This window comes from Thalassophryne amazonica, chromosome 20 (genome assembly GCF_902500255.1).
Source record: "Thalassophryne amazonica chromosome 20, fThaAma1.1, whole genome shotgun sequence".
In the NCBI taxonomy this organism is placed as follows: domain Eukaryota; kingdom Metazoa; phylum Chordata; class Actinopteri; order Batrachoidiformes; family Batrachoididae; genus Thalassophryne; species Thalassophryne amazonica.
In genome coordinates, this window is record NC_047122.1 from 60,122,507 (window position 1) to 60,135,203 (window position 12,697).

A 12,697-nucleotide genomic window follows, 5' to 3' on the forward strand; every position below is an offset into this window, starting at 1 on the left:
GTTTTCTGCATTGACGTCTCTCCAGTGACTATCTGAACTGTGACATCAATGATGTCATGATGACATCAAGCGAAGTTCAATAATTAGCTGCCGGTGACAAGTCTTGGTCTTGATTTTGAAGTAGTCAAAACAGAGTCAGTACCCAGCCTTCGGAGGAGACGAAACTGAGTTGAGATCAAAACTGGACTCGTGTACTGCAACACTATATTTTGCCAACAGTTTCCCACCAACATTAAGGCCATGCAAGCAGCAGTTCCTGATTGACAAAAGAATGCAGAAGCAATTTAAATGTTTGACAGATTCAACAGTTTGATCACATGACCTGTTCGCTCTGTGATCACAGAGATGCGGGATCCAGACTGAAGACTGAACCTGTCATGTATTTACCCGCTATAAAAAAAAAAAAAAAAATCAGATGCCAAACAAGCTTTGTGCCATCACGCCTCTGAAGCAGAGTCTCTCGGGGCCCCATCCCTTCCGTCACATTAAAGATGCATCGCAGCCTTCTATAAATAGAACACTGAACTGTTTGATCTAAAGCCCACACCTTTACACAAAAGGCTATACCAGCACCGCAGAGAGGGCGCCAGTGGACCTCAGTCCGCAGTTCATCTCCACCTTAAAGACACTAACCACACGTTTGAGGACAAGGAAGTTAAAATATTATCTAGAGAGAAGAAATGGTTTGAGAGAGGGGTCAAGGAGGCATTCTTTGTGAAACTTTTGAAACCTAGCCTTAACCGGGGAGGGGGTCTGAGACACGCTTTATCCCCTGTTTACAATGGGGTACTCAGGTCAAAGCAGTTTCAGTCTTTTGTTCATGGTAATGAATCATTCATGTCATCAGCAGAGTCGTCAAGGGAGCCATCAGGAGAGGGACAGCTGCCCTGTCATTAGGAGGGTGTTAACTAGAGCACAATAGGTGCTAATTAGAGCTATTGTTTAGTCACCAGGCTATAGCAGTCTGCTTCTCGGTAGGAGGGGTCTGGTTAGGTTTAAAACTCCAGCTTTCGTGACTTCTTGATTATTCTTCTCTACAAGAGTCAAGACAGAAGTCAGACCACCAGAGCAAGAATTTTAGCTGAGGAAGCTTCTGCGATTTGAAGCGAAACGTCCTCGCGTCAAGCAACCCAGTCCAGTCGAAGATTCAAGCTTCTCTACTATAAGTATGACAAGATGAAAGATTCTTATGATGTATGCATTTATCTGCTGGACTTTGTGGACAAGGTTCTTCATCTGCATTGTCCCCATCAATGAGTCCATATGGGGACTTACTACTTCTTCCACCAGTGAGGAAAAGAAAGCAGTATCTACAAGAGATCTGCTCATAGTACTTAATAAACCAGTGATGCATGAATGCTGATGCGTTATCATTAATTATTACTTATAGTCATCATTCAGTGGTGAAGTGAAAAGAAGATCTCCAGGAGAGAGAATCATTATTGGATGGCAGAGCAGAGGTGGGATTCAAACATTGTTCATCTTCTCATCTCTCCCCTCCCACCCCCCTGTATGTGTGTGTGTGTGTGTCAGAGTGGGAACCATGTACCACGGTTTCCGTAGCAACAGCTGCCTAGCTACAAGGTCAGGATGCTGCAGAGATTGCTGAGCAGACATCACAGCGTGTGTGTGTGTGTGTGTGTGTGTGTGTGTGTGTGTGTGTGTGTGTGTGTGTGTGTGTGTGTGTGTGTGTGTGTGTGTGTGTGAGACTGTTGCTTAACTGGACCTACATGTCAAATAGAAACATGACTAAATATGCTGCAAACGATACATGCGTCATGTTTACCATCTTAAAATCTGCCGTGTCAATTTGAAATCAAGACACCAGAGGAACTTATTTTAATAAAACATGACAAAATAAAGTGAAAGGCAGAGCATACAGTCTATCAGGGTCAGAGGTCTGAGAAGACTAACTCCACCAGGAACTGCTGGTTCAGATTTGTAGTGTTTGACTTAACCCTATTTTCTACCCCAAAGAAGCTGTATCTCAAGTCACATGGGATCATGTAGATCAGGTCATGTCAGGTCTGGGAGCATGTGGTGGTGGTACTGAGTATCACCACATCCACCACTGGGAATCCTGCATTTTTTTTCCACAATGTTACATGGTGGGATCATTTATGGGATTTGGATATTCTGTTAGCTTCACTGCGAAGCAGAAATAATCTATCATGATGCCACGTCTGTCTGTTTGTCTTTCACCAGCAATATCTTCAAAAAGAAAAGAGGAATTTCAGTCAAACTTGAGAGGAAAACTCTGTGTACCATCCTCTGTCAACATGGGTCAAGTCAAGGTCACAGGTCAAATGTAAAGGTCAAATCAGAGGTCATCATTTAAAATATCTTCATAAACATATCTCAGGAGTTACATTAGCAATGGAAACAAAATTAACAAAATCGACTTGCTCTTCTGGGGTTAACAAATGTGACATCAGTGATGTCACATGATGATATCAAGAGAAGTCGGACAACTTGCTGGTGACAGGAAGGCACTGCAACTGTCTTGACCTTGCCGTCTTGTTTTGATATACCTGTTCTGGAGTTTTTTTTTCTTTTCTATTTGTTTGGGAGGTCCTGCTACTTATACGCCCAGTGTGACTTATACTCTGATATATAAGTGTGACTTATATACCAAAAATAATACCTCTTTATTTAGGTTTTTCCCAGGAATCATAGTTGTAGCACTAAACAAAATAACTGCAATAATAAAAGAATAACTGTCAGTAATAATACACCACAACAATGCACAAATACAGAATAATACAGAAAAAAGTGTGACTTTGATACTCCAGTGCGACTTAATATCTGTTTTTTTTCCTCTTGAAGAGACTTTTTTTTATTTATACTCCAGAAAATATGGTATTTTGAGTACTTGGGAAACTTTGACATGAAAGGTATAATATCATACAATGTGGGACACAGATGATTCATTCAGTACATGTGTGAATATTATGGGATGACTTAAAAACCCTTGGATGGACGCTGTGAGTGCGACGAACCCGTAGTTGACTGGAAGAAGCTTGCTTATGAAACACTTTTTTTTTTCTAATATTTAGAAGAATTCTGTGACATTTTGGAGGAACCTTTTGGAGAACTTGTTGGATCCTCAAGGATGTGCCACACAGACTGTCATCAATGCTGCTGCTCCAGGTTCACTAGTCTGGTCTGCGGGTATTGACCACAACTGCACATCCACAAAAACCCATCCCTGAGAGTTCTGCTCGGCCTCCAGGAGTCTGACAGAGTGCGTGTTATTAAAAGCCATGCTCACCCAGTCTGAGAGAGAACTCATAGAAACGCTTCAGTTTAGCCACCAGGGGGCAGACTGCATTCCAGGCTTTCTCCTGAAGAGCTAGATCACCTGGGTTCTGGATGGCCTGCAGAAGACAAGACAGACAGGGAAATCTTACTTTTTACAGCCATTGATAGAACTTTATAGATTCTGATTTTACAAGTTACAGTCTGTGGTGCACAGCGCCTACATTTTTAAGACAATTTGCCAAAGTATCCTATTGTAAGCTACGAATCCATGACAAATAAGTTCGATTAAAATGTCTGCACATGAAAAGAAAGTATATCGGAGCCAATTAAAATATAAGTGCAGGTGCTTCAGTGTCTCCTAAGAAATTCTTCAGGATGCTGAAGGTTAGGAAGCAAGGAAAGGAAGCAATTGAGGATGATTTGTTAACCAGCAGAGCAGTTTGAGCAGTGAGTAATGTGTTTCTGAGGAAATGTTAAATGTGAACGTGCTGGAACTCTGCCACGACACTGACACCACAAACAACATATTGCAGGAAATGTTTCAGATTTTCACACCTTTCTGTTAATATTTATTGCATAAAGGGAAGACGACAGAACTGAACCCCCGGTAAGGGCACATGAATCACACACGCGTGTTATTTTTCCTTTCCATGTCATGCCATGTGTGCTCGTTGCAGTTTATCAACGTTCATCACCCAGTGGACTGAACAGTAAAAGTGTCTGATTCTTGCATGAGATTTGTTTGTAAACTGTGTGAATGAATTCACACATTCACCAATATTCTTGTATTATTTTCAATCAATGAGTGATCCAGACGTGTAGTAAGTGCAGGGGGACTACTGTCATCCAATCCAAAATTAAAAATAATTGATGGAATATTTTATCGCTTTGAAGCACTTTTATTTTGAAAATCCTGCATAAATTGCACATTATTATTGTGTATTATTACATGGCCTTATTTCGTATTATTTATAGTAATTCACACTTCTTATGATTTACATGCAGACTTCAGTGGCGGATCTAGAAGGTGAGTTAAGGTGGTTGCAGCCTCCTGCAGCCTCCCACCAATTCTGTTCTTGAGCCATTGCTCAAACTTGTAATAAAATTTGAGACAATTTTTGCATAAACAAAGGTTGATTGGCAAACTGATTGATGAACTGTGCATGTACAATTAGAAGCTTTGCAGTGTTTAAAATAAAAATTGTGGATTCAAAATGACGACAAGATAGTTGGTACTAACCTTCCTAGACTGCATTAGAATGCAGGAAACTAGAGTAACGTGCTCGTAGAGTCCAAACCTCCGCCAACACGAGTTTCCAATTCCACTAATTTTTACCTTGGAAACAAATTTTCAAGGTCAAAGTCCTGTTAGAAGTGGCTTTTCATAAGCTAAAATATAATACAAAATATAGATCAAAAGGGCTTTTCAATGTTAAAACGAATAAAAAAAATCCACAATACAGATCAGATGCGGATCAAACTTAGTCTATTCATTGAGAGTGCCAGTTTGCACCTCATTGTCACAAATGAGAGTGATTGAGGCACTTTTGATTGAGATGTAATGCAAAATGTACATCAAATGGGCTTTTCAATATTAAATTCAAATGTCCACAAAATCCACAATCTGGGTCAGATCCGGATCATATTTTGTCTGGTGATAGTGAGTGCCAGTCTGCACCTCACTTCCAAATATGAGAGTGATTGGGGCATGTTTGTTTAAGATATAATATAAAATATACATTAAATAGGGTTTTCAATGTTAAACGTAAATGGCCACAAAATCTGTAATCCGGATCAGATCCTTAAACTTTGTCAGTTGATAAAGGATACAATCCTACATAACACTCACAAACATGAAAGAAATTTGATCTTTTTTGAGAGGGTTATGAATTTTTGAAAATTCATTCAATGTTATAGGATTTTACAAGATTTTCCCTGACTTTGCGTTTTGACCTATGACCTTGAAAATTCAATCAGTTTTTGCCTATCAGGATATGAATCCTCAGTAAAAATTTCATCAGGATAAATGAAACGTGGGCTCCAAGCTGTTCACAAACAAACAGGGGCGAAAACATAACCTCCTCCAATTTCGTTGGCAGAGGTAAAAAAAAAAAAACAGCGGGGGGGTATTGTGCGTTCAGTACACCCAAACAAGTCAAACCCCCTTCACCTGAAGCTAGATCTGCCCCTGGACTTAACTAGGCAGGTTTCTACATGCAAAAAGAGCTGAATCTGGCACATTCGTATGCTAATAAAGCCACGACAAATTTTAGAAAAGTTTACGAAAATGTTCTTGCATGAGGCCCAATGACCGGTTTGTGCCCCGCTCACTTCTCTTATCTCCTGTCCCGCTCCGTTATAGGACTGCAGCTCGGCGAGGATCCCATGAGCCTCCTCGAGCACTGCGCTGACCTGGTTCCACACGGCCGTCTCTGCCTCCGTAGGCTGGGCGTCTGAGCAGAAGAGGAAGAAAACAAAGGAGGGAAACATGGAAGGAAGGCAGCAGAGGGTGAAAAAGAAAGATGGAGACAATGAGCGTCCAGTAAAGGATGAGAGAGGAAAAAAGAGTCCGGGGGGAAGAGTTTGAGGAGAGACGGGGGTTAGTAAGGAAAGGAAAGATATCCTAAATGGCCAGATAATAACCTGAGATACAGCCAAGATAACGGATCGTTCGCTGCATGGCTGCAATAAAAGCAAAAGCGTCCCCGTAAGGGAAGATCACTGCAGTTCATTCAAGTTCGAGGCCCCCGTGTTATGGCTGAGGTTATGCAGTGCTACATATATGAGGTCAGAATCTGACCAGTGAGCTATAAATCCCATTTATCCATCAGAACTTTTTACCCAGAGAGACCGGCGCGCTGCGCTCCCTCACACAGCGACGGCTGATTAAAGTCATCCAATGAAGATCACAAATCAGATTCACATCAGGGAACCATTTCGATGAGGTTTGAACAACTGATGGCTGGAAATGTTCAAACTGCAAAGGAGGCTGAATCTCTCTGCTTGGACAGCGTGTCGAGTGTAATCACCTCATCTGTTCATTCACAGCAGAAGATGAATAGTGGTCTCATCAGACTGATGTAATAATCTTTGTAAGGTGGTCATGAGAGGCCACGACATGTCCAAATTAAGACAACGCTAGCAAATGGAGAAGACACAAATTCACAAAACACCTACGTCATTTCTACAACAGGTACACACACACACACACACACATACACACACACACACACACACACACACACACATACGTGTTTTCATGACATATCAGGACATATGACAGAAATGTGAAGAATGGGAACATGCCTTTCCCAAGGTCCTAGACGCCTGGGAATCAAACTCATTCTGACCCATACTTACAGGAATATGTCCATCTGTTGAGTTTTTGGCTAGGGCTATACTTTGGTCAGACCTAATTTTTATGCTACATATGAGGACACTATGTAAAATGGTAAATGGACTGCATTTATATAGTGCTTTTCCATCTGCATCAGATGCACAAAGCGCTTTGCAATAATGCCTCACATTCACCCTGATGTGAGGGTGCTGCCATACAAGGCGCTCACTACACACCGGGAGCAACAGGGGATTAAAGACTTTGCCCAAGGACCTTAGTGATTTTCCAGTCAGGTGATGTGACGTATGAGGACACATCACACTGAAAGTGTGTGAAAAGTGTCTTCACTTCCAAAACTGGCTACTAGGCGGTGAAATTGAAGATGAGCAAAAATGATAAAACACACTTATTTTCCAAAAATTGTGATATTTTAGGACAACGGTGATTTTTGGTCTGGGAACATGTTTGGGGGGTTTGGGGGGGTTCTGGAATGCTTTAAAGTGCTGGGAAAAATGAGGACTTGGAAACTGACCCTGTTTTTCCCAGTGTCCTGATACTGAAGGCGTGTTATAAAAATGTCTGAATTGTCATGAAAACAAGTGCGCGCACACACACACATACTTACACCTTAGAATTTGAGATAACACTTGCAGATACAGAGAACACAAATATAACCTGCAACACAAGAATTTACACCCCAAAATGCAGACGTGCCACAACACAACAGACGTACTAACAACACAAAAGAGGTGTCTGCTGGGCGTAAGTTTAATACTATTTAATGCAGTGTCAATGAAACAATAAAATGTGAAAATATAAATGTCTTAAGTCATGGGTGCTCAAGTTCGGTCCTCGAGAGCTACCTTCCTGATAGTCTTAGTTGTCTCCCTGCTCCAACACACCTGAATCCAATGAAAGACTCGTTAGCAGGCTTTTAATGAGCCTTTCATTGGATTCAGGTGTGTTGGAGCAGGGAGACAACTAAGAGTATCAGGAAGGTAGCTCTCGAGGACCGAACTTGAGCACCCCTGTCTTAAGTTATTTCAGCTTTTCTTTTGGAGTCCCCACAGCAGATCCAATATACAACCCCTGGCAAAAATTATGGAATCACCGGCCTCGGAGGATGTTCATTCAGTTGTTTAATTTTGTAGAAAAAAAGCAGATCACAGACATGACACAAAACTAAAGTCATTTCAAATGGCAACTTTCTGGCTTTAAGAAACACTATAAGAAATCAAGAAAAAAAATTGTGGCAGTCAGTAAGGGTTACTTTTTTAGACCAAGCAGAGGGAAAAAAAAAATATGGACTCACTCAATTCTGAGGAATAAATTATGGAATCACCCTGTAAATTTCCATCCCCAAAACTAACACCTGCATCAAATCAGATCTGCTCGTTAGTCTGCATCTAAAAAGGAGTGATGACACCTTGGAGAGCTGTTGCACCAAGTGGACTGACATGAATCATGGCTCCAACACGAGAGATGTCAATTGAACCAAAGGAGAGGATTATCAAACTCTTAAAAGAGGGTAAATCATCACACGATGTTGCAAAAGATGTTGGTTGTTCACAGTCAGCGGTGTCTAAACTCTCGACCAAATACAAACAACATGGGAAGGTTGTTAAAGGCAAACATACTGGTAGACTAAGGAAGACATCAAAGCGTCAAGACAGAAAACTTAAAGCAATATGTCTCAAAAATCAAAAATGCACAACAAAACAAATGAGGAACGAATGGGAGGAAACTGGAGTCAACGTCTGTGACCGAACTATAAGAAATCGCCTAAAGGAAACGGGATTTACATACAGAAAAGCTAAACGAAAGCCATCATTAACACCTAAACAGAAAAAAACAAGGTTACAATGGGCTAAGGAAAAGCAATCCTGGACTGTGGATGACTGGATGAAAGTCATATTCAGTGATGAATCTCGAATCTGCATTGGGCAAGGTGATGATGCTGGCACTTTTGTTTGGTGCCGTTCCAATGAGATTTATAAAGATGACTGCCTGAAGAGAACATGTAAATTTCCACAGTCATTGATGATATGGGGCTGCATGTCAGGTAAAGGCACTGGGGAGATGGCTGTCATTACATCATCAATAAATGCACAAGTTTACATTGATATTTTGGACACTTTTCTTATCCCATCAATTGAAAGGATTTGGGGGATGATAATGCATCTTGCCATAGAGCAAAAACTGTGAAAACATTCCTTGCAAAAAGACACATAGGGTCAATGTCATGGCCTACAAATCTTTGGTGGAAGTTGAAGAAAATGGTCCATGACAAGGCTCCAACCTGCAAATCTGATCTGGCAACAGCAATCAGAGAAAGTTGGAGCCAGATTGATGAAGAGTACTGTTTGTCACTCATTAAGTCCATGCCTCAGAGACTGCAAGCTGTTATAAAAGCCAGAGGTGGTGCAACAAAATACCAGTGATGTGTTGGAGCGTTCTTTTGTTTTTCATGATTCCATAATTTATTCCTCAGAATTGAGTGATTCCATATTTTTTTCCCTCTGCTTGGTCTAAAAAAGTAACCGTTACTTACTGCCACAATTTCTTTTCCTGATTTCTGATAGTGTTTCTTAAAGCCAGAAAGTTGCCATTTGAAATTACTTTAGTTTTGTGTCATGTCTGTTATCTGCTTTTTTTCTACAAAATTAAACAACTGAATGAACATCCTCCGAGGCCGGTGATTCCATAATTTTTGCCAGGGGTTGTAGATCTGCATGTTGATTTGGCACAAGTCTTACGCCGGATGCCCTTTCTGACACAACATCCACATTACTTGGAGAATGGGCACCGGTGGTCTTGAACAGGGAACTTTCTGCACACTAACTGCTTGGCCACTACACTGTCTCGAGCAGTCCATCAGTAAAAGTCCTCCGGGCGAAAACGTCTTTTTGTGTTGTTAGTACTTCTGATGTGTTGTGTGGCTGGCTATGTGAAATGTTTTTGTGTGAATTGTTGCAGGTGCTGTTGTTTGCATTTGTTTTTGTTCTCTGTGTTTGCAACAATTTTCTGAATTTGCAAAATTTTTTAGTTTGTTTGTTTGTTTGTTTGGCACGCCTACCTGTTGTTGAATTGGCGCAGTTGCCTGAATTTACGAGTATTGTCTTAAATTGGAAGTTGTTGTGGCATTTCTTGACTACTGTACTTATCCATTTTTCCCTGACTTTTTTTAAATCTTGCATGCCCTTTTTGGATTAATTGTAAATTTGTGAGAATAAGGATAGTTCCCCCAACTCACCCTGCAGTTCAAATGTTAGAGAATCGCCATTGATGCACACGGCTCATTGTCACATAAATGAGGGATATAAGTGTTTTGGGGGGGCTCAGTGTTGGATTTGTCCATTGGTTTGGTGGGGGGGGGTTACATTTCTGCATTTGTCTTTCCTCTGTTTGAAGGTGTGACGTGGTTATAAATTGCAAATGGGAGCGTTCCTCAGGCCTGTTGTTGATTTTGTGTCCTAAGTCTCCCGCCCACCCCCACCTCCGGTCAGGGGTGCTGAAAAGGGGAGAAGAAGGAGAAGAATTCTAGGGGCCCATGAGCGACAGGGGCCCACAGAGGCACCTAATACAATTATAATACTGACAAAATAATATGGGAGGTGGCCCAGTAAGATTTCTTTTCATGGGTCCCAAAATCCCTCTTGGCACCCCCGCCTCCGGCCCTCATAGACAAAAACGGATCATGGAATATTAGCTCTTACGTGCACATCAAGCAACGCTATTTGGCTCCTTGCTGCTGTGGATCTGTGTTAAATGAACATTAACACATTGTGGTCTGAGGGAGGTCAAAGCCTCCCTGGTTCAGTTTAATATAATAACTACACGTTTAGCTGTGTGTCAGAGGTAGCGTGTGTCAGAGGTGACGGACTCTGGTTTGAGGACGGCTCACAGATGGCGCGGGGATGGATCTGAAGTTGCTGGGCTCGACACTGACTCATTTCCTTCCCTTTCTGAAGTAAAGTGACTCACAGACCCTAAATGAAAGCAAAAGTCAGCCTCGCCAGCTGACGCCTCCTCACCGGCGGTGAGCCCTCCCGCTATCACGGCGACAAACATCAGCTGTTGAGGAGACAGCGGTTAAGAAAGGGCACAAAATGTTAGGACACACTGCCAAATGTCTCCATCTCAACACATCAGTTTGTGCTGCCTTTAAGGTAGGAGTCTAGTGGTTTTAATTTATTTTAAAGGGGTCATAATGTTTATAATATGACCCCTTTAAAGTAAGGAGGCCAAAATGAAATGACGCCAGTCGTTCGTCTGGATTTGAGCGCTGAGCTGATTGATGTTCAGATGGATATTTTTGCAGCGTCAGGTTTAGACGGACTGACAGGAGGACAGAGGTCATCCTCGTTCGCAGCCTCACACACAGATACACACAGGAGATCACAACAGAAGATGAGGAGACAAAGCAGCAGAGGGATGATGATAACACCCCCCCCCCCCCAACCCCCATCATCATCATCCCTGAGCAACAGAAGCCCGAACAGGACTGACATTCACTCTGCATTTCTGCTCTTTGAGATCAAAGAAGTATTATTGTCCTTTCACCACAGTGTCCCTGTGCCATTGTGTGACATAAGACCTTTTCAGGAAGATGCCAGATGACTTTCAAAATGCCAGTCCTCCCTCAGGCAGAAAAGGTAAAGGAAAGGGTGAGGAGGAAGAGAGCAAATAAAGATGGTCAGCTGTGGTTGGTGGGATGAGGATAAAAAAGACAAGGGATAATGTTAAAAAAAAAAAACAATAAGAAGCAGATGGTCTCACGTTCAAAGTCAAGGAAAACTATTGGGCCATGCTCAAGTTCGGCGCAAGCCAGCACTTTCAGGAGATTTCCCATGAGCCCCCTGGAACAGAGAGAGGGGACACGTCTGTGGGTGATGGAGGGATGGGCGTCGGGATGTGTGTGTGTGTGTGTGTGTGTGTGTGTGAGAGAGTGAGAGCTGCAGGTGTCGGGGTGGGGGCATGGATGGATGAGGGGGTGGGTGGTGGGTGTTGTTGCAATGGCAAGGTGGAAGAACGTCCTGGGTGAAGCATGGCAATGTGCACGTAGACCTTCTTTAATCCCACTCTGGAAAATTAGTGGAACTGAATTTAAACAGGTCAAAGTGCTTTACACTGATGCCTCACAATCACCAATGTGAGGGAGCTCAAGTCCATTAAGGACCTTGTCCAAGGACCCTTAGTAATTTTCCATCTTGACTGGGATTTGAACCCACTGCTTTAACCAGTGGACCAATCAAAGGCTTCTAAACAGCAGAAGGAGGGGTTTTGTTTTACAGAATAATACAGACAGAGAGTTCAGTTAACTTTGACAGAAGTATCTATTTTCATATTGAAGAGAAGGGAGGATGTAGGGGAGATCAGGACAGTTGTAACATCAAGCAATATATGGTATGTATATATTGGACAAACTCTAGTGATGTCAGTTATACGCTGTAAGGTGGGCTTGACACTCAAATGGGGCGACTACAAATATTACCGTTTTGGCAGTGCTTAACTCCACCTAGTTCCCAGCCAATCCATAAATGGGTAAAGGGGTGCAGCGTGGGTAAGACCGGTGCAACCTGGGCAGGATGAATGAGTTAGCCCGGCTTCATATCTTCTTCCCAAGTCATGCCAGTTTTGCCAATGCCCCAACTCTTTACCCATTTATGGGTTGGCCAGGAATTAATCAGAATGAGGAACTACCAAGATGGTGGCATTTGGAAACACCCCATTTGAGCTTCTAACAAAACCTATGGGTGGCACTGCAAAGGGTTTATCCACTATATATACAGTCTAGGTAAGTTATTTGAAGTTTACAGACGTACTGTGTCCGGTTCTTGTGTGTGTGTCTGTCTGTGTGAACAAAATTGAACAGTTTTGGTCCAATCAGGACCAAATTTGTTGGAATGATTGTGACCTTGACTTGAACTCATATTTCTTAAAATCAAATCCCTTTTTTGACCCACAATCGGCCGACATTGCTTCTATGTGTGGAATATTCAGAACAACTACAAATACGCCAGTGGTTACTATTAAACACTAAAATGAAGTCATATATTATCTTGCAATTGTGTACATGACCTTTGACCTTGGGTGATC

General features: G+C 42.1%; 1 protein-coding gene across 2 annotated transcripts in view; it reads right to left on the reverse strand.

The window, feature by feature from the left end:
• fam49al (family with sequence similarity 49 member A, like) overlaps positions 1–12,697 on the reverse strand; it is a 68,862-nt gene that overhangs the window by 16,123 nt on the left and 40,042 nt on the right. Inside the window, exons 1-3 of one of the 2 annotated variants that reach the window (XM_034160695.1) lie at positions 11,378–11,527; positions 5,593–5,714; positions 3,272–3,377 (exon numbers count right to left, since the gene is read on the reverse strand). In XM_034160695.1, the coding sequence (XP_034016586.1) occupies positions 3,272–3,377; positions 5,593–5,714; positions 11,378–11,450 (301 nt within the window). In that variant the 5' untranslated portion in view covers positions 11,451–11,527. Of the gene's footprint in view, positions 1–3,271; positions 3,378–5,592; positions 5,715–11,377; positions 11,528–12,697 lie in introns of those variants that run through there. The other variant, XM_034160696.1, reaches the window with a different exon arrangement.